The sequence below is a fragment of the Mesoplodon bidens genome (genome assembly GCF_964165515.1).
Source record: "Mesoplodon bidens genome assembly, chromosome: 13".
NCBI lineage: Eukaryota > Metazoa > Chordata > Mammalia > Artiodactyla > Ziphiidae > Mesoplodon > Mesoplodon bidens.
The window spans coordinates 15,100,001-15,124,747 of record NC_138169.1 but is presented as its reverse complement, the minus strand read 5'-3'; the positions used below and the strand labels follow the sequence as shown (position 1 = coordinate 15,124,747).

At 51.8% G+C, this 24,747-nt stretch overlaps 1 protein-coding gene across 3 annotated transcripts in view; it reads right to left on the bottom strand.

The window, feature by feature from the left end:
* RBM19 (RNA binding motif protein 19) overlaps positions 1-23,946 on the bottom strand; it is a 140,413-nt gene extending 116,467 nt beyond the window's left edge. For all 3 annotated transcript variants that reach the window (XM_081252675.1, XM_081252673.1, XM_081252674.1), the window contains exons 1-16: positions 23,801-23,946; positions 21,264-21,446; positions 20,760-20,885; positions 20,539-20,577; positions 20,065-20,257; positions 18,435-18,643; positions 16,731-16,811; positions 12,252-12,330; positions 11,244-11,315; positions 10,039-10,242; positions 8,306-8,436; positions 7,341-7,462; positions 6,584-6,680; positions 4,915-5,025; positions 2,531-2,731; positions 1,140-1,269 (exon numbers count right to left, since the gene is read on the bottom strand). In XM_081252675.1, coding sequence (XP_081108801.1) covers positions 1,140-1,269; positions 2,531-2,731; positions 4,915-5,025; positions 6,584-6,680; positions 7,341-7,462; positions 8,306-8,436; positions 10,039-10,242; positions 11,244-11,315; positions 12,252-12,330; positions 16,731-16,811; positions 18,435-18,643; positions 20,065-20,257; positions 20,539-20,577; positions 20,760-20,885; positions 21,264-21,446; positions 23,801-23,836 — 2,014 coding nt within the window. In that variant the 5' untranslated portion in view covers positions 23,837-23,946. The remainder of the gene's footprint in view (positions 1-1,139; positions 1,270-2,530; positions 2,732-4,914; positions 5,026-6,583; positions 6,681-7,340; positions 7,463-8,305; positions 8,437-10,038; positions 10,243-11,243; positions 11,316-12,251; positions 12,331-16,730; positions 16,812-18,434; positions 18,644-20,064; positions 20,258-20,538; positions 20,578-20,759; positions 20,886-21,263; positions 21,447-23,800) is intronic.
* Between the last annotated feature and the right edge of the window lie 801 nt (positions 23,947-24,747).

The window sequence follows — 24,747 nt, the reverse complement described above, 5'->3', positions numbered from 1 at the left end:
GTAACCCCAATGGCTAAGGGATGCTTTCGGGGGCCTCAGAAAGCAGAGACTGAAGAATTTTCCTTCCTGACTGAAACAAGGCTTCTAGACCAGGGGTTCCCAAATGCCTTGTAGTGACTTGGGCCAGTCGTGAAGGAGGTTTTACCAATCCAAGATGAACTGGGAAACGCAGACAGCCTAGGGAGGTTTATGGACAGTGAGGTCTATTCAGTTAAACGACTGTTCTTTAATCTGAGAATTCTGCATCCCCACCCCCATTCTTTTATGAGGACAATGGAGAGGGTATACGGGAGATGTATTTCTTTTAATCCTTATTTTAATCAACCGGCAACCCTACGGTGAGATGGAGGTACGGAGGAGGGATATTACCGATGGGCAAGATCTTAATGTCTGGGTAAGGGTGTTCTTCAAAGCTTTTCTAAAAGTCTTCACTTCTAGGATGGAGTCATGGTCCCCTAAGTGGTTCTCAGTTGAGGGCTGCACTGCCCCCTAGAGGGCATCTGGCATACAGGGAAGGGGTATTTTAGATTGCCACAATTACAGGGGCACTCCTGACATTCAGTGGGCAGGGTCAGCAAAATGTCTTACAATTTGCAGAACAGCCCCGACAGGGAAGAACTGCGCTGCCCTGAGTGCCAGGAGCGCCCCCTCCTCACCCGAGTGTGAAGCCATCAGCGGAGGGTTGGGTCCCCGCCTCCCTTCCCTTTCCTGCCTTTGCAGTCACTGGGCACCAGAGGGCGCCATACCATCCCAGGGACCCCGGAGAATAAACATCTCCAACAGCCCTGCTCATCCGTCCTGGCCGATGTATCAATACGAACCAGAAGGCTATTTTCTCTTGCTCTGTCCAGAATCCCTATTAAAAGATTCTAGTGGGTTTTTAAATTTTTCCTTTCACAACCTATACTTGATAAGCCAAGATGGTCGGCTACCTTATGCTGTATCCAGAATTTTTATGCTCTATTTTTTTAAGGACATCTTACGTGCCTATACAATTCAAGAGACGGGGACCCACCAGTCTCAGGATGAATACAGAACTTTAAAGAAATGCCTGATAAACAACTTAGTGCTGCCCCTAGCCCTCCGTCCTTCCCCTGCCTGCTGCCCCAGGGCATCCTGATCCCAGACCCAGCGCTTACCTGTTTCTGGCTCCATCCTGTCCTTTCCGGCCGGCTCTGCTGGTGCATTTTGGAGTTCTTTCTTCTGTGGGGCTGGGCTGGAAAAGACGCCCACCGGAGCCCACTCCAGATACAGGGGGACGTGGTGGAACTGCAGAGACAGGGGCGGGGGAGGGACTCAGTCCACGACACAGACGAAGAGCCTGAGGCTCAGAGTATAGAACTCTATGTACTGCCTGATCCCCTTGCTGCAGCTCAGGGTTCAGGTGAGAGGCTGGAGCATCTGCTGTCATTGAATACATCTGCATCCCCCTGTGCTTTCTCTAATCAAGAGTGTGAACAGGGAGTGGGACGGGGGAGAAGAATCACTGATACAGGGCAGCCCTCCTGGAGGAAGTGCAACAGCGTCGCCGAACACCAACCATGCTTTCTCTCCCTCCACATTCGTACACTCACAGGCAGTGAGTATACACATACGTACGTGCAGAGAGGTTTTTTTAAAAAGAAGGATAAACAAGACACTGACAAACAGTCAGCAAAGCATTAAAGTCCTTGATAAAGAGAAGCTACTTGCAGTGGGCTGAATGGTGGCCCTTCAAATGATATGTCCATGTCCCAACTCCCAGAAGCTGTGAATGTGGCCTTCTTTGGAAAAAAGGCCTCTGCAAATGTCATTAAATAAAAGATCCTGAGATGAGATCATTCTGGATTATCTGGGTGGGCCCTAAATCCAGTGACAAGCGTCCATGTTAAGAGAAAAGCAGAGGGAAGATTTGAGATGGAGAAAAGAAGGCCATGTGGACAGAGGCAGAAACTGGAGTGATGTGGCCACAGGCCAAGGGACACCTGGAGCCACCAGGCACCGGAAGAGGCAAGGAAAGGTCCCTCCCCCCACCCACAAAAGCCTCCCAAGGGAGAATGGCCCTTGGACACCTTGATTTTAGACTTCAGACCCCCAGAACTGTGAGAGAATACATTTCTCTTCTTTTAAGCCACTTAATGGGTGGTAACTTGTTATGGCAGCCACAGAAAGGAATACACTAACACATGTAACTTTTTCTTCCTTATGACCAAAAATCAGGAGGTAGCCCACCTACAGAATTGACTTTCAACTAACTGTAGGTATATGATATGCAAAGCGCCGAGGATGATGGTTCGAAGTCCTGGGGGAAGAGAAAGCTGAGGAAAGCCAGAATCGGCAGGGAACCGAGGCAGCCTTTCCGGAGGATGTTTTGAGCCTGCCCCTCACGCTGCCCCATCCAGAGGTGCTCCCAGGGGCGGGATGACATTCACAATCCTGACAGACATGGCTGGTTTCCAGCAAGTGCTCGCACGTGCCAGGTCTCTGCCAAGACTGTCCGCCCGTCAGCTCCCTCCGTCCTCTCCCTGAAGCGGGGCTCGGGCGGCCCTACCTTGGAGTAGGCCAGGTGTCGGAAGGCCTTGCGGGCCTCCAGCGGCTCCAGGAACTCCACGATGGCCGTGACGCCGCCCTCTGGCAGCAGCGCGCGGCCCAGGCTGCCGAAGCGGCCAAAGGTCTCCTGCAGCTCGGCCGCCAGGGTGCCGGCCGGGAGGTTCTTCACCAGGATCACGGTCTTGCTTCGCTCAGCGGCGGCCTGCAGGGAGGGGACAGCCCACGTGGGACGACGGAAAGGAGGGTCACTGACCCCCGACGCCAGTACTGATCGGTGGGTGACTCTGGACCAGGTGGCCACGTGGGGCCTCGGGTACCAGGCCCTCAGGAAGCAGGTCCAGGAGACCCCACCCTCTCGGGAGCGCCACCCTGTGGATGAGAGGCGGCCCCGAGGAGTGGATGCGGGAGAGGGCTCTGGAACTGGACCCCCCAGGTCAAATCCCAGCCCCCCTACTACTGAGCCGAGGCAAATTCTGATGGCGTCCGACCACAGCCCTCGCTGGACCTTCCAGGACACTCCAGCCCAGGGCCGGGACCTGCATCTCTGTGCTAGGGGTCTTTTCCCGGATCTGCAGAACGCCTCACGCCACACATGAGAAGTTAACACCCCGTGGGAGCTGCCTGTGGCTCTCAGGAGTTGGCGTGTCACCTGTCCTTTGGGTGGGACAACTCCGAGTTGGGCGGTGTCCCCCGGGGAAGGTGCCAGCCCACTGTTCTACCAGTGGCACTGGGACAAGCATGCCCTTTGCTGGTCTCCCCCCTCCCCTCGTCCCTTCTCGCCAGTGTTTTCTGTCCAGTGAACTACTTGCGCTTGAATCTGTCTCACTCGGCTTTTGGAAGAACCCAAACCAAGACACCAGATGTACTGCCTTGAGAAATGCACTTGAAATGTATTCAGCCCCCTCACCTGACATGAGGACACGGCACCGATTTCATGGGTCGTCCCAGGAAAGGAGTCAATCAAAAGGGTTGACGTAAGCACGCTGCTTAGCAATTGCTAACATCAACAATTATTTTATTATTAAAGCATGCTGGATGGAGCATAAAAGAGCCAAAAAAAATTAACGGGAGAATTCCAGGCATAGGGCATATCTGGCTACGAGTCTCCACCTGGCCACCAATCTAATTTGAAACCTTGGGTCAAGTGCTTTCCCTCTGGGCCTCAGTTTTCTTTTTTTTTTTTTAATTTTATTTTACGTTGGAGTATAGTTAATTTACAGTGTTGTGTTAGTTTCAGGTGTTCAGCAGTGATTCATTTATACATATACCTATATCCATTCTTTTTCACATTCTTTTCCCACATAGGTTATTACAGAATATTGAGTGGAGTTCCCTGTGCTATACAGTAGGTCCTTGCTGATTATCTATTTTATATATAGTGATGTGTATTTGTTAATCCCAAACTCCTAATTTATCCCTCTCCCTCACATCTAACCTTTGGTAACCATAAGTTTGTTTTCAAAGTCTGTGAGTCTGTTTCTGTTTTGTAAATAAGTTTTTTCTTTTTTAGATTCCACGTGTAAGTGATATCATATATTTGTCTTTCTCTATCTGACTTACGTCACTTAGTATGATAATCTCTAGGTCCATCCATATTGCTGCAAATGGCATAACTTCATTCTTTTTTATGGCTTAGTAATATTCCATTGTTAATATGCACCACATCTTCTTTATCCATTCCTCTGTCGATGGACACTTAGGTTGCTTCCGTGTCTTGGCTATTGTAAATAGTGCTGCAATGAACACTGGGGTGCATGCATCCTAACCGTCCTTTTAAGGTGAAACTCTTAAGGTTTGGTGAGGCTGAGGAAACAGCAGTTTGGGGGTCAGAAGCCCTGAGATTGAGTCCAGGCCCCTGCCACAGACTCACTGTCTGATCTTTAAGTCCCCTCCCCACTCTCTGGGCCTCAGGTTCCCAGTCTGTAAAACGCAGGGGAGGATGTCAGGTGTTCTCAGCGGGCCCTCCAAGACTTCATCATCCAGACACCTAAGAACTTCTACCTGGTAAGGAAAAAGCACGTGGAGGAACCTTCCCCTATGTGACTCAAGAAAGGTCTCGATCCCGAAGCAGATAACAGGTGCTCTTAGTAAGGTGCTAGGTCGGGGAACAGGATGCTTAGCGCCCTCCCGACCTGTGTGGAGAAACTCTTGCTTATGGCCCCCGATGGACACCATCCAGGTCCGATGGGCCACTGGGCCACGAGTCTGAGCTGATGATCTTTCTTTCTTAAGCGACAGTTGCAAAGTTAATGATAATCATCTTTGAAAGGCCTGACCCTCCCACCCATCCACACGTCCGCTGATATAAGACTCCGCTCCCACCTCTCCAGGGGCGGGGGAGCCCGAGCCCTGAGCAGCTTGCTGGGCTGGGCAGTGGGCATTCACCTGGCTGAAGGAGTCCAGACTGACCCCATTGTCGAGAAGGAAGCGCCGCACCTCTTGGACGAGCTGGGTCTCTCCCAGGGCCACGCGCACGGCCACGCTGCCCTTGGTCTCCTGCGGGAGGGAAAGGGAAGATGCCCTGTCGGCTGTTGGGCAGGTGACGGGTCGGCTGTCCCATCTCCCAACAGCCTGAGGAGGAGGCTTGCACGGAGCCGGACCCCGTGGATGGCCCCCGTGGATGCTCCCACCGTGGACACCCACTCTGGCTTGATGGCTCTGGGTTCCACATCTGTCAGGGTGAATCAAGAACCCCACGCCTCACCTCCAGCTTCCCCTCCCCCATCTCCTGCCTGCTCCCGCCCCTCCAGTCGTATGTAAGGGTTTCATGCCAAGTTCATTCCCACCTGAGGGCTTCTGTGTGCTCACCTCTGCCCTCCATTCAATCTCTGCTAGAATGTCGCACCCCTGAGCAGCCTGCCTCGCTCTCACGCCCTGTCCCCTTACTCAGCTTAAGCCTCCTTCAAGCCATCACACCAACATGCGGCATCTTTGTTAATGAGCTAGTGTCTTCCTCTGCTGGAAGGCTCTAGAAGAGCAGGACTGTTTCCCTTTAGGGCCCTGCTCTCTTCCCAGTGCTCAGAGCACTGATGGGATCTGAACCAGCTGCAGCCCCTCCCGACGGGCTGAGGTCCGGAGCTGTGCGGCCAACACGGTGCCCACAAGCTCAGCCACTGGGCACCTGAAACACGGCGCGTCTGAACCCAGTGTAAGACACGCACTGAATTTTAAACACTCAGTGAGGGGAAAGAAAGCAGTGCAAGACAGCTTGTCATTTTTTTATATTGTGGATAATGAACTAGTAATATCTTGGCCGTATCGAATTAATAGAATAGATTCTATTCTGAAAAATTAACTTTGAAAATTAACTTTGCCTGCTCCTTTCTGCTTTTTAAAAATGTGGCCACTTGGACATTTACAATTCTGTGTGGGGCTCGCATTCTATTTCTGGGGGACAGCACTGACCTTCAGCATGGGGCAGGGGCAGTAAATGACGATGGCCAGCGAGTTTATGGATCAACCTATGGATATCCTTTGCCTGCTGGCTGAAAAACACACTCCCAGGTTTTGCCAAAGATGAACTTGGCCACGGTCTAACTGGAGACACAGCATTTAAAGGAAGATATGTGATCTGGAGAAGCCAAATGGACGGAGGGGGAAGATCGGAAGGAACAAGGTTAGACCTGGGAGAGGGGGAGGGTCAGAGACCTACGACCTACCCTGTGCTCGTCTCAAAGACCTGGGCTGGCTGAGCCCAGGAAGTGGGTGGGACCACCTTTGGGGAGTGGTTCAGAGCGAGGGCAGTGGATTCGGGTTGACCTGGGGTCACCCCACCTCCGCCTGTTTCCAGGTGTGTGACCTTGGGCAAGTGCCTTTGTGTCCCTGGGCCTCGATTTCTGCATCTGGGAAGTGGGGCGAGAGGAGCACCGCACGCTAAGTGCTCACCATCAGTTACTTTCTCCACGTGGCTCCACACTCACCCACGAGAAGCCCGGGCAGGGTGGATGCTTCCATGGGGGAGGCCCCAGAGGACAAGCTGGTGGACAACCCCAGCCTGATCCCACCCCCTCCCCTGCCCAGAGCCGGGGGCACATCAGACAGGGCGCCCACTCACATGGTCAAACACTTGACTCTTGGTGGCGTTGTACTTCTGGGCGATGGCGTCGGCCACTGCATTCGGGCCCATGAACAGCGTGTTCCAGTTGTGAGAGCTGAGTCAGAGGCAGAACAGAGAGGTCAGACCATGGCTGAATGGGGGCAATTTTTTTCAGATGCAAAGCCTGTAAGAAGTGAGCTTGGGCTTCCCTGGTGGCGCAGTGGTTGAGAGTCCGCCTGTTGATGCAGGGGACACAGGTTCGTGCCCCGGTCCGGGAAGATCCTACATGCTGCGGAGCGGCTGGGCCTGTGAGCCATGGCCACTGAGCCCGCGCATCCAGAGCCTGTGCTCCACAATGGGAGAGGCCACAACAGTGAGAGGCCCGCGTACAGCAAAAAAAAAAAAAAAGAGAGAAATGAGCTTGTGGGCCTGCCTTCCTAAGTCCCCGAAGCCTCCTCCTCCCCCATCTTACTTGGCATGGGCCAAGTACCAGGGTCTGAAGACAACAAGAGCCATGATGATATTAATAAGCCCTAATGTCTGTCAGGCGCTTACTCAGCACCAGGGGCCAAGCACTTTGCTTACATTGACTCAGTCCTTATGACACCACAAAAGTGAGGCACCACTGATTCTTCCCATTTTGCAGATGAGGAAACTGAGGCTCAGCAAAGTTATGGATGAGGGGCTAAAGCCACCACGAGGAGTCAGGGTACCCTGGCAGCTAGGAAAGGAGGGGCGAGGGCAGCCAAAGCCTGGGTCAGAGGCAGGTATGGACCTGGAGCTGTTGGCTTTGTCTTTTGACTCTTTCTTCTTCTTGTAAGAGGATGATCCTGGGGCGTCTGCGTCCTCACTGGCCTCCTTCTTGATGGTGGATGGTAACACGTGGAGCATCCTGCCCTGGAGGAGGACGAGGGGAAGGGGTAAAGACAGGAAGGGGGCAGGCGCTTCTACATCCTGCCCCGGGTACGTCGGCCTCTCCACGAGGGGGCTGGACCCAGCATTGAGACCCTTGTCGCAAGATGGGGGCCTCGGGCAGGATGCCCATGAGGCCGCCCTGAACCCAGAACGGGGGCCTGGCCATGTGGCACAGGGGCCTGACTTTGTGACGGGGGCCACCTGACAAAGCTTCATAGAGGACGCTGATCCTCTATGAAGGTTTGTAAGTAAGGTTTGTAAGTAATACCTGCAGGGCTCCCCACCCGACCCTGTCCCTGTGAGAGTGTGAGCTCCACGCGGGCAGGAGCCAGGTTCAGCCTGCAGTCACAGGGGATCAATAAATCACGAATAAATGAATGAACGAACGAACGAACGAACGAACAGGAAAGGGAGGCGAGGCAGCCTGGGGCTTCGGCTTGTGTGCTAAGCATGTTATTTGTCAGAAAGAAGCGTTTCTTACATTCTGCTGTGGCCATTTCAATGCCTGGGTCAAAACTCTCTGTTTCCTTACTCCTTCCTCTTCCAAGTGGTATTTTGAGAGAGCGTGTTCTTTTAATCCACAGACACTTTAAGGGCCCACTATGGGCCAGGTGCTCCTCTAGGGGCTAACGACAGACCAGTGAACAGGACAGAGCAGACCCTGCCCCGTGGAGGTAGCTCGGATCAGGAGGCAGCTTCACGTGCATCAGGTGTGCTTCCCTAGAAGCACGGGTGCGGTTTCGCGCCTGCGCGCACGCGCACACGCCCACAGCCTCTCCCCATCACCTGGGCCCGGCAGCCGCCCGCCACCCCGCGGGCCATCACCTGGAACACCTGACCATCCACCTCCGCGTAGGCCTTCACGGCGTGCTCCGGGAACATGAAGGTGACGAAGGCAAAGCCCTTGGGCTTCTTGGTCAGGCTGTCGATGGGGTAATGCAGCTCCGACAGGGGACCTGAGGGTAGGAAGGGTGTCAGTGTCCTGCAGGCCAGAGCTAGGTGAGAACATTCTGGGCACTTGTCAAGCGATGGGTTTTAACCAGGGAGAGCGTGGAGCTGCCGCCGCCACTGGGCCCAGGACAGAAGGCGGCAAGGGGCTGCCGTGAGACCCCCTCATGGGTCTGGGTGTCCTTCCACGACCCTTCGTGTGTCTATTCTGAGAGCAGAGGTGTCTGGCCTGGACCCTGCCTTCATCACATACTATATGTGTGGCCTCGGGCAAGCCACAGGGCTTTACGGGCCTCAGGCTTCTCACCTGTAAAATGGTATCGTTAAGAATACCCAGCTCGGGGCTTCCCTGGTGGCGCAGTGGTTGAGAGTCCGCCTGCCGATGCAGGGGACACGGGTTCGTGCCCCGGTCCGGGAAGATCCCACATGCCGCGGAGCGGCTGGGCCCGTGAGCCATGGCCGCTGAGCCTGCGTGTCCAGAGCCTGTGCTCCGCAACGGGAGAGGCCACAACAGTGAGAGGCCCGCGTACCGCAAAAAAAAAAAAAAAAAGAATACCCAGCTCAGAGGACAGCGGGGAGGGTTAAACGCACTAATACGTGTCATGTACTAAACAGTGCCTGCTGGTGACGTAGGGCCACAGAAGTCTCTGCTGGGATATTATTACTATGCTCACATTAAAGTACACACCTTCCACTCTGAACACCAGGGTGTGACTGAGTCCTCCTTCCCGGGCTTTATCTTCCCGGATGGATACTTTGAGTCTATTGACAACCCCCTCTCCAGTGCTGCCCGGCCCTGCCACGTAAACCAGGGCACCAGCCTGTGCGGGAAGATCTGGCGGCAGGACATCAGGACACAGGCCAGGAGGTGACACCAATTTGCCTGATCGCAGAATCCTACTCAGGGCCTCCTTGTCCGGAAGACAAGCACTCGACCAAGCTCGGATCCCCTGCAACCCACAACTGGTCTCCGAAGAGAAGCGGGGACACGCTCCAGGGGATCTTAAAAGCATCTAGATCTCGCCCCGCCATTCTGAGCCCTAACTTCCTTCCCTTCAACAACCACGACCTTACAAACAAGCACAGCCCCATGTGCCAAGGCGAACTACAGGCCTTCAAGTCCGTGTCCTGCAAAATAATGCTAGCAACCACGACAACAATGAAAATGGCTCTCGCTAGCAAACGCATTTGGATGCTTGGTCTTTAGAGCAAGACTATTTAGACAGCAGAGTTCAGACTGGGGAGCACTTCATATCAACACACACAGTGAGTGGGCTTCCAAGACCAGAGCAAGGGTTCGGATACCAGGGACATCTCAGAAAACTGTACCCAAACCCCGTCAGTTCTGAGTTTAGTGAGTGAAAGCTAAGGGAGTCTGGGTTCAGACCACGAAAGGTGCCTGTGATGCCATCTAGGACTTCGAGTTCCGCTGTCTACATACTGTTTGAACCTTCACAGCGGCTCAGAGATGGTGAGGCCCATTTTATGGATGAGAAAACTGAGGCCAGAGGGGGACGTCATTCGCCTAAGGTCAAGAGCTGCAGGAGGCATGTGGGGACTCGGACCACCCGCTGCAGGTGCCTGTGGTGAGCCGGAGGCCACGCCCCTACCGTATTTGGAGAAGAGCTTCTCCAGGTCTTCCTCGGAGCTGGTGTAGGGCAGGTTTCGCACAAAAAGCCTCCCAGAGTCGGCCAGGTCCTCTTCCTCTTCATGCTCCCCGAGTGTCCGGCCTTGCCAGGGTTTGGTGCTATTCTCTGGGGGCACCTTGGCTGTGGGGAGGTTCTTTTCCCTAAACACCTCAATGTAGCGTCCACCTGCACAAGGAGAAGCAGTCAGGGCCCCGCGGGAGGCCCAGAACCTGCCAGCTTCCAGACTTTGTGGCTGCCTCTGGAAGCCACGGTGAAGGTGGCTGGTGACAGCGCCAGACACCAGGCTCTGTTAACCAGGGTAGCGGCCACAGCCAAAGCCAGGCCTCAATCTCACTCATCCTGCGAGCTCGGCTTTAGCTCAGGGGGGAGCCTGCCTGGGCCGCCTGGTCCATGGGGCTGTATCTTCCCAATTGCAGGGCACGGCCCCTGGCACTGCCCTGGGAATCATCTCATGTGACAGCCCAACCCTGAAGAGCTACCCTGTGCTACTGCTGAGCTGTGTCCATGCATTGCCCCGGTCACCTGATTAGACCACGACCACCACCATCACCTCCACATGCACACAGTAGGTGCTCAGGAAACACCTACCACCTGACTTGCTAGCAAGACTGCTTAGGTTTCTCCTCTTCCCTAACAGAACTTGTGTCTTCACAAGGGGTCAATGGCTGGACCTGAATCACCTGTCCATACCACGGACAGGCCAAAGAGCACGTCCTTGGATATCTTGTGCAGGTGACCTCCCAGCTCCAGACCCTGTACTTGCTGTTCCCTGTACTGGAACGGCCCCGCCCCACAAAGCCAGAGCTGGCTCCCTTTACCCCTCTGGCTTTTGTTCCAGTGTCGCCAGCTTAGTGTGGTCCAAGCTGACACGATCCTGTTTAAAATGCGCCTCCTCCAATCCTGGCCCTCTCCTGCATCTGTCCACAGCATGGCCCCTCTGGTTACCACCTCTCTCCCCTCTCGATGTCAGTTTCCTCTAAAGGAAACTTAGCCTAATCTCTGCCCCAGGAGGGCGGGGGCTTTGGTCTGTTCTGCTCACGGCTGTGTCCTCCGTGCCCAGGGCAGTGCCCGGCAGGCACGCAGCAGGCCCTCAATATAACCTTACAGAGCAACTGCATGAACGAACCCCTGCCACCATGCGGCGTGGGACCGCCCGGCATCCTTACCCATGTATTCCCTGTTGCATTTCAGAGCTTTCCTCACTTCCTCTTCACTGCTGAAATCCACAAAGACGTACCCTGTGAAAGGACCATGACAAAGGTAAGGTCTGCAGGCCCTGCAGACAATCGTGGGAGTCACGGAGGAACACCCACACCGCGCTAGGTGTTTGGGGGAATCTGAGCAGAAAGTGGGGGGGAAACCTGTACTGTTCGCCCAATCTCCAAAATACAGACACTCCCTGATGCCCCCCAGGCAAATTTCCCTTTGTAGGCAGCGTTCGGAAACGGGAGGGCCTTGGCCTGCCTCCCAGCCTCACCCTGTCCTGACCAGTGCCTGCTCTTTGACCTTCTCTGGACAAATGCCTGTGGTTGCAGTGCTGCAACTCAGCTCGGCACCAAGAGGCCACCTCCACAGTGACTGCCCGTCAGTGCCCGCGGCCCTGACTTGCACAGACGAGCACGTGGAGTCTTCCCTAAACACGAGAGACCTCGCCTCCCCACTTTTCTAGAGGAGTTAAGTGACGTGCGCGCAGACACACAGCTAACGCGTGGCAGTGCCGTAACCTGCGCCAAAGCCCACGGGTTTTGGTCTCTATCACAAAACCCTCCCCTGGGGGACTGCAAAAGCCCCCACCCAGCCCACCTGTCCTTGGGCCCTGCCCCTGGACCCTTCCCTCACCAGCCAGGGGACCATCCTGAATATGATCACGGCCTCCCCTTGCTTTGAGCCCCCAGTGGGCCCCTGCATCTGGGCTGAAGGCTGCAGTCATTACTGAGCCCCCAGGCCTGGGGGCTGGGCTCTGCCTGCACAGGTGAAAACCTCATACTAGGCTGCCAGCGGCAGGGGACAAGAGGCAGACCCCTGTCCTGAGCACTTTCACCACATCCACAGAAGTGGGGACCACAAATAGGAAAAAAGTAGCTGCCCTCCAAACACCTCCACAGTTCAACTGCCCCAACCTTCCAGCTCTAGCATCTGCCTCTCCAGCCCCCTCGAAACAGCCCAGACCTTACCTGTTTTGTTTCCATGGGCATTTCTCACTATTCGAATGGCCACCGGTTTCAGGGGTGCCAGGAATTCCATGACATTTTTCTGTGAGAAGAAAAGTTTTTTCCCAAAAGTGCAAACAGAATAAAGAAACATGGGTCAAATTTCTGAATTCAGAAAGGACACCAAAGTGTTTCATCTTTTGTAGTCTCTCTCTTTCCTCTAAATTATACACGTTTTCTCCATTGTAAATTAAAACCGCCTCGGAAAAGAAAATTTTTTTAAGTTGGAGAAGAAACAAGGAATATAAATATAGAATAGTAATGGCACCATTAGTATTTTAAGGTATTGCTTCTGATCTTTTTTTTCCTAAGTACCTTTTTACTTAATTGGGGTTAAATCCAGCTTTTTTCACGTCTCATCAAAGCATGATTATTTGTCCACGTTACTTCACGGGGATGATACACATAGAGTACTGTTGTAGATGGTTCCCGATTTTCTTAACTACTTCTCTATTTTTTGGACGTGAGGGTGATTTAAACTCTTTTTAAAAAATGCACAAACACACAGAGTACAAAATTTAGCAAATACTGAAAAGCCCCAAGAAGAAAACAAAAACGGTCCTAACTGCAAGGCCCAGATCACTCTTGCTGGCACTCCAGACAGGGCCAAGTGTTCCCTGATGGGGGTTGGGGGGGGACCGTCCCCAGCTGAGACCCACTAACTTAACCACTTCTCTAGTGATACAGTGTAGAGGTTGTTTCCAGTTTTTTGTTTTTATAAATAAAATGACACAAATTAATACATTAATTTATAAATAAAATAAGAATTAGAAAATGCGGCAATGAACATTCTTGCACTGACCTCTTGGTGTACCTGGCTGATTCGCCTGTAGTGCAAATTCCCAGCAAGGTAATTGCTAGGTCAAAGGTACGTACGTATATTTTAAATTCTGACTGATGCTTCCAGATTGCCTTCCAAAAGGCTTCACCGCACACTTCCCCCAACAGTGCGTGAAACAATTTATTACTGAACTTAAAAAATTTCTGCAAAAATGTAACCTTCCTGTTTTGATCTGTATTTCTTTTATTTTGAGTGAACTCAAGCATATTTCCCAGCCACTTGAATTCTTTCTCTTAGAAGACCTCCCATCTTTTGTCCACTTTTCTATTGGGTCATACATAGGTCCCAATATCTACTTACCTATTTGTAAATTAAAGAAGCAGGTTTTGTCTGTTGTTCGTGTTATACATGTCTGTTGTTTGTCTTTTGACTTTATGACAAAAAGTTGCCTTAGAGAAGTTTTAAATGTTATCTAGTCAATTAATCCATCTTTTTCTTATGACTACCAAGTTCTGCAAACTGCTTAGAAGGCATTCTTTTGTTTTTTTTAATTGAAGTATAGCTGACTTACAATGTTGTGTTAGTTTCTGGTGTACAGAAAAGCAATTCAGTTATGTGTGTATATATATACGTATGCGTATATGCGTATATGGGTGTACATACATGTATATATGTGTATGTATACATATACTTTTTCATATTCTTTTCCATTACGGTTTATTACAGGATACGGAATACAGAAAGGCATTCTTCATTCCAAGGTTACAAGTAAATTCAATGCTTTCTCCTAGAACTTTTATTGTCTCAGTTTTTTATCTTAAATCCTTGATGCATCTGAAATTTAGCTTGCTGTGAGGAGTAAGGCGGGGCTACACCTTTTTTTTTCTTCACAAAAGTTAACTGGTTGTCCCATTACTATTTATAGAAAAATCTCTCTTCTCTTCATTGATATGAGACACCCTATCCTAAATTACATGCTTATACGTATGTGAGTCTATTTCTGAATTCGATTCTATTCCATTAACCTGTCAACAGCTTCACCTGAACCAAACTGTTTTAATTACTGTAGCTTCAAAACATGTTTCAACACCTTGCAGGGGAAGGGTCTGTTCCCACAGGATGTTCCCAGTTGTTCTCCGGGATCCCAACCCCACCCCCCCAATCCTGATGAAACTCTGTGATCCCGCTGAATTTATTCATTTATTCACTAATTAGGGAGGAACTGGCATTTTTACTTTCCAAGAATGTATGGCTTTACCTTTATGTAAGCATTCTTTTAAATCCCTCAGTGGAATGGAACATTTTCTTTATCTAGAACCTATATTTTATTAGAATACCTATAAAGCCCCCAATACATAATTTTCATTAGAATATCTAGAAGTAGACTGTCTTTTTGTTTCTTCCTTCCCTTCCTTCCTTCCTTTTTTTCTTTCTCTTTCATAAAAGTAATCTTTTTTTCCATTACATTTTCTGTTACCGTTTGTGGAGAGGAAAGAAGTGATCATTTTTTGTGTATTTATTTGCACAAGTCCGTCTAATGTCCCCCGTCCCCACTAAAGCACATGATTTTCTGCATGGTTGGTTCTGACAGAACTCTGACTCTAAATCAGCAGACAATTCAGATAGTCCAGTAGAACCCAAATGCTTGTTACTCCGAAATCCGATTAAGTTTTATTTAAAAAAATAATTAGCAAATATACAGACTCAAAAAAGGTGAGTACTTTGAGAAAAAAAGAGCATAAAATATAATCAGGCACTTTCCAAAAGAGGATACACACATGATATACAAACGTGAAAGAATGACTGATCTCACTAATAATTTAAAACATCAATCAAAATGAGATGCCATTTTGACCTGTCACGTTGATAAAGATTAATACCCAGGGTTCACAAAAATGTGCACTCTCACTCTCTGCTAAGGGAGTATAAACTGGCCAGGCTTCCAGAGGGCAACTGGCACTCTGTATCAAAGACTTAAAAATGTACTGAATACATGCATGTGCTTGTATACAGTACTTATCTGGAGCAAGGGTTGGCAAACGATAGCCCACAGGCCAAATATTGCCCACAGCCTGCAAGCTAAGAATAGTTTTTACATTTTCCAAGGATTATCAAAAAAAAAAAAAAAAAAAAAGTGCAACGGAGACCATATAGCTCACAAAGCCTAAAATATGCACTAAATGATGTTGATAGAAAAACATCTGTTGACCTCTGATCTCAAGAAATGTGCTGACTGCATTATTATTCAAATCAGCAGAAGACTGGAAACAATCCCCATGTCTCAATTTAGGAGGTTGGGTGAGCGTAACACAGTGTGTCCAGAGTAAAGAATAGCATGCAACGTGAAAAATGATGCTGTAGCAGAATATTCGATATTCAAAGATATTTATGACATAATGTGATGAGGGAGGAAAAGAGTTTCAAAATAGTTCCTACTGTAGGATTGCTTTTTAAAAAGAAAAGACACAGGAGTTCCCTGGTGGTGCAGTGATTAAGAATCTGCCTGCCAACGTAGGGGACACAGGTCAAGCCCTGGTCCAGGAAGATCCCACATGCCGCGGAGCAACTAAGCCTGTACGCTACAACTACTGAGCCTGCGCTCTAGAGCCCGCGAGTCACGACTACTAAGCCCGCGTGCCACAACTACTGAAGTCCACGTGCCTAGAGCCCGTGCTCCACAACAAGAGAAGCCACTGTAATGAGAAGCCTGCGCACTGCCATGAAGAGTAGCCCCTCTCGCCGCAACTAGAGAAAGCCCAGGCACAGCAATGAAGACCCAACGCAACCAAAAATAAATAAATTAATTAATTAAGAAAAAAAAAAAGAGAAAAACACAGGTCAACGTTTCTATACAAAGAAAAAGATGTCTAAGAAGATATACTCAGAATTTATTACTGGTTGTCAGTGTATGGGATACAGACGTGGGGGACTGAGGGGAGCTTGCTCCAGTTTGCCTGGGACAGTCTTTACTCCTATAGTAATCAGACCGGTAGGTAATTAGCTCAGCTCTGCATCCTGGCACCCCATCTGGTTAGCACTTCTCTCTCAACACAGTTTGGTTGACAATTCATAGAGTGATAGGTAATTTTTACTTCTTGTTATTTAGCTACATTAAAAAACATTTCCTATGCTGAACTTCTACTACTTTCCTAAGGAGGGAAATTGACAAAGTGTTCTCTCCTGTGTGTAGACCCAGCGTCAGCAAACTACAGTATGCAGGCCAAACGTGGCCCACTGCCTGCTTCTGTAAATAAAGTTTTACTGGCACACAGCCAGGCCTATTTGGCCACCTCTCACCTCGGGCTGCCTCTGTACTACGACAGCAGGGTTGAGTAGTCGTAACAGAGACCATACTGATCACAAAGCCTTGAGTATTTACTAGCTGGTCCTTTTTAAATTTTTTAGCAGAAAAAGTATGCCCACCCCTAGCACAGGTGACTGGTGAGTGAGACCAGTCCTTCTCGGTCTCAATATAGCCGGCCCTGTTTCCCGACCTTGACGATGCCCAAGATCCTATGTATCCGTCTTTCTGGCCCCCAGTTCCCTCCAGCTGAAGTCCTCAACTGATTCTGAAGCTCCCGTGCAGCAGAGGCTCCTGGGACCCTCACCCTTGTCTCCCGCTCCCCAGGGGCTCATCACCCCGTCCTGTTACTGGCGCGTACCTCTGTGACGTTGAACGGGGCTCCCCGCAGCTTCACGGTGTGGGTGGTGGTGCGTTCCTTCTGGTTGGCTGGTTTCTCGGTCTGAGTGATGGCAAAGAACAGAAACGGCCACAGTGAGCTCCCTGGTGCAGCCGCAGGAGGTGCCAACCCAGGCGTCGCAGTGAACGCTGCAAGGCCCCTGGTGCCAGGGCCAGCTGGCAACGCCGGAAGCATTGTGCCTGCCGAGGACGTGGAGTCTGGCCAGAGCGGGCGGTAGGAGGTGCCAAGCCTCCATGTGCCCCTGAGATGAGGGCCGGAACCATAGGCCGGCTCACTGGGGGTCTGCTCTCGCAGGGGCGCCAGGCCACACGGAGCGGCAGAGCCTGGGAAGGAGCCCTGAGGTACGGTGACATTTGCTACCACTTATTTAGGGCGTATTCTGTGCCAGATGTTGCGCAAAGCACTTTGCAGACACAGCTGTCCTCTTGAATCTTTAAAACAATCTTACAGGGTTTGGGATGTCTCCTGTTGTTTTAGAATGGAAACAGCTTTTGAAAAACCTAATCTTTTGGTTAATTCGTTTGGTAACAAAACCTGCCCTGACTTAGACTCGTTTGCCGGCAAAGCCCGCTCTGAGCTGTTACGTCACAACTTAGGGTTTATGTCTATCTCAAGTAGATGAGCGATCATTTCTAGCTTCACTGCAGAAGCAGTCATGTACTTTTATGGGGTGCTGCCCTGTATAAGTTATGGGGTATCTCCCTGAAATCTGGAACTTCTGATTTCCAGCACACACCCAGGTGCAGGGGTTTTGGAAACTGGACAGAGACCAGTGCTCTGCTGAGCATCACCTTCGATGAAGATCAGAGGCCCAAAGAGAAGCACCTCACCCCATCCCAAGGCTACTCCAACATCAGGGCTGGGATTTGAACCCATGGCTCCCTGACTTAGCCACACTCGACTACCTCTTTAGAATCTTGAGAAAAGGACAAGAGGTGGCAATTAGAAGGGAAAGGGAATGAGCGGAGGGAGGGGGCAAGGAGAAAGAGGAGGAGGGAGATGAAGGAATGAAGACCCAAAGGATGTGTGAAGCTGCCCTAAGCAGAGAGGACCCCCGGGTGGAAGATGGGGCGGCCAACCCCAGAGGAAGCACCCACGTGTATGATCTAGACTCCAGAGCCCAGCAGACCTGGGCTGACCCCACCGCTTCCCAGCCGAAACCTTGAGCAAGTCACTTCCTTTCTCTGGGCCTCAGTTTCCTCACCTGTAAAAGGGGACAAGAATCCCTATCCCCCAAGATTCCCATGAGATTCAATGACAAATGACACGCCAAGTACTGAACCTCACATGTAGTAAGTGCTCAATTAATTTCATCCATTATTGTTGATTACGGGCTCACACCTGTCTACCTTGCTAGTAACTACGAAGTACAATATGCTTGGGATACTTTTTCAGCTCATTTATGCCCCCCTCCCCGCCAAGTCAAGAGGGGCAGGCAGTCTCTGCGTTAGCGACAGGAAATAAATTCAGAGAGGGAAGATGCTTGCCCAGGGTCACACAGCAAGCAAGCAGCAGTACCGAGACCTGAAGGCAGGTCTCTGGGCCGCTGAGCTGTCTTTCCTTGATGTTACAGGCCCCGACAAAGGGGCTGCAGGGAACGTGGGCGAGGGCCAAGCAGACCTCCTCCCTCCCCAGGCTCCCAAGCTCACCCCGATGCACACGCACCTCGGCTCGGGCTGCCTCCCTGTCCTGCTGGGCGGCGGGGGCGCAGGAACCCTCTTCCTCAGCCTCGCTCCCTTCCTCGCAGTTCACGGCTTCATCTTCACTCTCCTCTGAGGATGGCGACTCGGCCTCCACCACCTTGGATTTCAGGTAATCCATGTCCGACAGCTCCTTCCGTACGGCTGCCTTGGGTTCGAGGCCGCTGTCCTCCTCTGGAAAAACGGAGAGGGTGGGAGCCGGTGATGGCTGTGAGCAAACGAGAGGGCTGGAGGGCAGACAGCGTGGGGGTGTGACCGGTGGGTGGCACGTAAGGTGCCAAGCCTGAGGTGACCAGGGGCCCCATGCCAAGCAGCCAGTCCCCAGTAGGTCCTTGAATAAATACCGTCAAGTGGGGAGAAACTGATGGAGTTTTGACAGTTTCCGTGCTACACACTGAGAACTTCGGGGTTCCCTCTCCAGCCTCGCCAGCTGCGAGGCTGCGTGACTTTTTTGAGCTTACAGAGAGGACTCACTCCTTGATCAAAACACAACAGGGGGTGCTGGTGGAGCAGTGGTTGGGAGTCCGCCTGCCGGTGCAGGGGACGCGGGTTCATGCCCCGGTCCGGGAAGATCCCACGTGCCGCTGAGCGGATGGGCCCGTGGGCCGTGGCTGCTGGGCCTGCGCGTCCGGAGCCTGTGCTCTGAGACGGGAGTGGCCACAGCGGCGAGAGGCACGCGTACCGCAAAAAAAAAAAAAAAAAAAAAACACCAGGGGCTCCCAGATTCTCTCAGGGTGAAACCCAAACTCCTCGTCGGGCCCGGTGAGCTCACTGGCTTCTCCGCCGGCTCCCCCTGCTGCAGCCACCCGAGCCATGTGGAACCCCCCCTCCAAGTTCCTGTTTTTCCTTCCCTCTGCGCCTTTGCCATGCTGTTCCCTCTGCCTGGAACCCCTTCTCTCTCCCCATCCCTTCTGAGTCACACCAACTCCCAGTGAGTCCGTCGGATCCCAGCTTTGCACAGAGACTTTACCAGCCATAAAACTCACATTAAATTCATTCCCTCACCTTTTAACCAAAGTCGATTCCCACCCCACAACCACGGCACTCACCATTCTGAGCTACAATCGCTCACAGGTCCATACAGGCCCCCCCACGACACTGTGACCCCCTTCTGAGGACAGAGATTCACTCCCTCACCTCCTCTGCTCAAGGGCCACCTCCTCGGAGGCCTTCCCTGGTGACTCTCCTGTCCCCCTTTCCTACTTTCCTCCCTCTCCTGCTTTCTCCCTGCAGCACTCACGTTCATATCATACACTAAATAGGAGACCAATGTCTTTATTGTTTCTCTCCCCAACCAGGGCGACACCTCCACGGGGGCAGGATTCCCTGTCTTTTGCTCACTCCTATATCCCCAATGCCTGAAGCAGCGCCTGGCATATAGTTGGTGCTCAATCAATATTTAAGTGAGTAATCAACTGACTGAATAAGGAACCAGGATCGGTCAAAGCCGGCGTACCCGCAGGCCAGATAATCACTGCTCCACGGGGCAGCGCCTGACTCGCTGTCTCCTGGGCCCGGCACAGAGGGGCCCCAAGTCACATGCGCACAGGCCCGGGCGCTGCAGGGCGCGACTCGGGCAGGGGGCCCACCCTTACCTTCCGGGGCCTCCCCGGCTCCCTCCTCCTCGCTCTCCTGCCCGGAGTCGGAGTCGAAGTTCAGGTAGTCGTTGGCCAAGTTGTTCTTCCCTTTCGAGGGCTCACCGTCCAGGGCATCGTTCGCCCAGGTGGCCACCTGCGTCCGCTTCTGGTGAACCGACAGGAACTCCTGGAACTCGTTATCTTCCCTCAGCTGCAGGCGCCGGGCGGCAGGGAAGCGGGAAGAAGGGAGAACAGGCAGAGGAGGCTCAGGCAGGGCTCACCCTTGCTAACTCTTCGGAGGGTAAGCACATCTTCCGAGGCCATTTCCCCCAGTCTCTAGAGGACCCCTGGGGCCAGCTGGGTCAGTCCCAGGGAGGGCGGCGTGGACTCTTCATCAGACAGAAAGACGAAGGAGCCACAGCCATGGCAAGGCGCTGCCTGCTGGGCCCGCCCTTGCTGCCCGCCCTCCGCTTGTCACCACGACAGACTCACCTTCTCCAGTTCACCTGCTACCTTTTTCTTCTTGTCATCCTAAAAACAGAAGGCACAGGTGGTGAGGGTCACGATGAAAGGAGATGGAAACGCACTGCCCGGGGAGGGCTGCTTTCGGAAACCATCCGAGAGGGATTCTCAGGTCCTTCCCCCTCCCCTGCCTTCCCGGGGTGACCACCCTGCTGACACCCGGAGGCGGCCAGGAGTGACCATCCATGCACCTTCTTAGTTTTGGGGGAGATGGAGTCTTTGTCTTTCGGAGGTGGCTTGGACTGGCTTGTTTTCTGGGCATGCTTGCTCCAGGCTCGGGGCTTTGTCGGGTCCCCAAACGACTTGCAGAACTCCACCTGCGAGGGACAGAGAGGGGGATGATGACACCTGCCACCACGCCTGGCACAGGCAATTCAGCCACTGACTACTGGGCAAGTGGATGCATAATGTAGACCAGTGCTTCTCATCCTGGGACCAGCAGCATCACCATCACCTGTTAAGCCTGTGAGACGTGCAAATTCCTGGATCCCCTCCCCCAGCATAATCAGAAACTCTGGGGAAACTGTTTCCACAAACGCTGCAGGGGATTCACAAGCATGGGAGCTTGAGAACAGCGAGGAAGACCAAAGATGTCATGGTCTGGAAGGGAACAGGCTTTGGACTTGAGCGTGGAGAGAAAGAGCCAGTGGGTCACTGTTGACGGGCAGGAGAGGGCGAGAGTCACACCCACTCACCGTGATCCGGGACATGTCGATAAAACTCTTGTTGAAATGGTTCAGCGCTGTTTGGGCTTCTTCCTCGGACTTGAAGCCGATGAAGCCGAACTTGCGGAACTTGCCATCTTTGGTGAACTTGAGGCTACAGTCTGTCAGTGTGCCGAAGGCGGTGAACAGCTGCCGGAAACGCTCCTCCTTCATCTAGGATGGAAGGAGGACGATGTGGGCGGGGGAGCCGGGGAGCCCTCAGAGCCAAGGGGACAAAAAGGGCTGGGACCCTGAGGCCCTGGGATTCCCCGGAGGTGACCTAGAAGGGGCGGTGGCAGAGCATGCTTTGCAGCTGGACCCGGTTCCAGCTCCGGCTCCAACACTTACTCGCCATGTGACCTTGAGCAAGGCCCTTCCCCACTTCATTGATGAGGAAATCAAGACTCAGAATGACTGCACTGAAATCTTCCTATCCCGTGGGCTGCTAGGAGGCTAAGGAGACCTATTGTACAAGCAGCCCAGCATCATGGCTGCTGCATAGTAGACACCTAGTAAATGCCTGTCACAATGATGTGTGAACTAAGGAAATGGTAAACTACACAGTGCCTCCTAATTGTGGTAGAGAGGAGTATCCATCTTTAGAGCTTGCTTTTAGGACTCCTCATAAGCATGGCTCTATGTCCCTATACTGAGCTCTCACTTTCATTTCTTGGCTTATTTACCCAATGACTCTCTGCTGACTTCCATTATGAAAAATAAGAAACCTACATCATCTATTCCTCCCTTCCAGTCTCTGTTATTTATTGGCTTTTTAAAACTTTTTATTTTATATAGGAGTATAGCCAACTAACAGTGTTGTGATAGGCTCAGGTGCACAGCAAAAGGACTCAGCCATACATATGCATGTATCCATTCTCCCCCAAACTCCCCTCCCATCCAGGCTGCCACATATCACTAAGCAGAGTTCCCGGGGCTATACGGTAGGTCCTTGTTGGTCATCTGTTTTAAATATAGCAGTGTGTACATGTCAACCCTAAACTCCCTAACTATTCCTTCCCTTCACCCTGTTATTTATTGTTTTTAATTTTTCCATCATTTATCCTAAATAGTACACTTAAAAAATATCTATTATTGATCCATCCATCAGCTTTAGGTAGCGTCTCTTGATGCTTCACTCTGATGGATGAGGATTTTAGCATGGCTACCTTTCCTTCGCCTCTCAGCTATTGTCTCATTTTGCTTCTCAGTATGGCTGTGTCTCTTACCATTGCATGTCTTTGATGAATGCAAGACTTAATAACAGTAGTAGTAGTAGCTAACGCTTTGAGAGCTTACTAGGTAATTACATTAAGGGTTTTGAGATGAGGAACTTGTCAAGAGATGCAAGCTGTAAAGATGGTTACTCCTGGAGAGAGATGGAGAATAGGATGGAACAAAGGACTGTGCTTCTCGTTTTATACTGAATTTTAAAAATCGTATGATAGGTGCCCGCCCCCCCCATCCGCCAGGGGGGGTGGAAAAGGTAAAGTTAAAAAACTACAATAATGAAACAGAAACGGTTTTATGTTCTCACTCTTTCTAAGGAGTACACAATCTCATGCCATCCAAACGGCACATTTCGTATTTTGGGAATGAGTATACTGGCCATACCAGTCGTGCAGGGGTCTCTCTATCCAAGAAAAGTCATATTCACTTGGGCACAATGCGCTAACCGTCTGACACTACACATTCAACTATTTCTTCACTCATTTATTCAGCATGTATTTACTGGATACCTACCACGTGCCGCGTTCTGTGCGGACTCTAGGCGGAGACAAGTATGACTGGGGCACCCCTCCCCACTTACTGGATAAGTTGTTTAAAGCCCTGCACACTCACTCAGTTTTCTTAGACTATTTATTCCTACCTTCCCTAAAGGCGGGAGTGGGAACTGGAACGCAGGTCCTCAGTCTATTGCTCCTCACTTTCCTCCCAGACAGTGTCCCGAGTGGGAGAGGGATACAGGCGCAGTGTCTGACCCAGTCACGAGTCAACCCCAAAAAGCGACTGACAAGGGCTTCCCTGGTGGCGCACTGGTTGAGAGTCCGCCTGCCGATGCAGGGGACACGGGGCTCGTGCCCCGGTCTGGGAGGATCCCACATGCCGCGGAGCGGCTGGGCCCGTGAGCCATGGCCGCTGAGCCTGCGCGTCCGGAGCCTGTGCTCCGCAACGGGAGAGGCCACAACAGTGAGAGGCCCGCGTACCGCAAAAAAAAAAAAAAAAGCTACTGACAAGAGGGCTGTGGGAGCAAGGCATTCGACACAGCGTGGGGGCTGGCATGTCCCGGGGAAGGAGGTGTCTGGCTGGGATCACGTACCATCGGGCCGGCTGTGAAACCCTGAGCAGGCACTGTCCCTCTCTCCCAAATGTCAACGGGGAATGTGCCGGGAAGCCTGCCCCTTTCTGAATCCTCCGGGAATCCTTCCCGAGATCGAAAACCGCTCAGTTCTCCCCAGACACCTCCCTCCCAACCTCCAGCTCCCAGCTGGTCCCAATTTCAGATTCTCAAGTCCAGGCTCTGCACTCACCCCATCTGGGAGGTTCTTCACGATCAGTCGCGACATGGCGCACGGTCCCACTGTTTTGATTCCAGCACGAATGGCCTGCGACTACCACCTCCAAATTTCACGCTACCGCTCTGGGCGCCGCCATCTTCCGCAAGCCGGAACCAAGTCACGTGCTCCAGGCGTAGGCCGCCCTTACGGAAGTAGGCGTGGCCAAAGGGAGCAACCCAAGGAAGTTACACCCTCCAAGGGGTGGGCCTGAGCGCTTGCATTCTGCGCAGGCGCAGGCTGTTGGGCGGTGCCTGGAGAGACCAACGTAGTGGCCAGGCCGCCAGGGGGCGCTGGTCCCTAACATTGGCGGGGGATTGCCCGTAGGCAGAACAGCGTTTTAGCTCTGCTTAGGCTAGGAAATCGTTTTAGCCACTTCCTGTATTTAAACAGGATCCTGGCCCAAGATAGTTAAGATGCAATCAAAGGAATAATTTCAATGCGCCTAGGCTCTTGCATCTTCGCATACTAAAAGTGCTCAAATCATTAACTCGAGATGTCTGTTTTTGTGATTAGCAGTCATCTTTTGATATTCAGCTACATTTTTTCCCCCCCAGCGGAAAAAGTCATATATCCTGTCATCTCCCTTACCTCTCTGGAACAGTCCCTCAGAGCTATCTGTGAAGCTGTATCCTCCTGGGCTTAAGTCCTCAGTAAGTCTGCCGAATAAAACACAATTCTCAGTTTTTAGATTGTGCTTTTTTTTTTTCCAGTCGACATAGGATTATGGGGTGTATTGGTTCCCTACCACCTACTACAAGTTTCCAGAGATTTAGTGGCTTAAAACAACAGAAATGTATTCTCTCACAGTTCTGGAGGCCAGAAATCCAAAATCAAAGAGGAAGCAGGGCTGAGCTGCCCCCGGAGTCTCTGAGGGAGGACCCTTCCTCCTAGCTTCTGGGGGCTCCAGGGGAGCCTTGGCT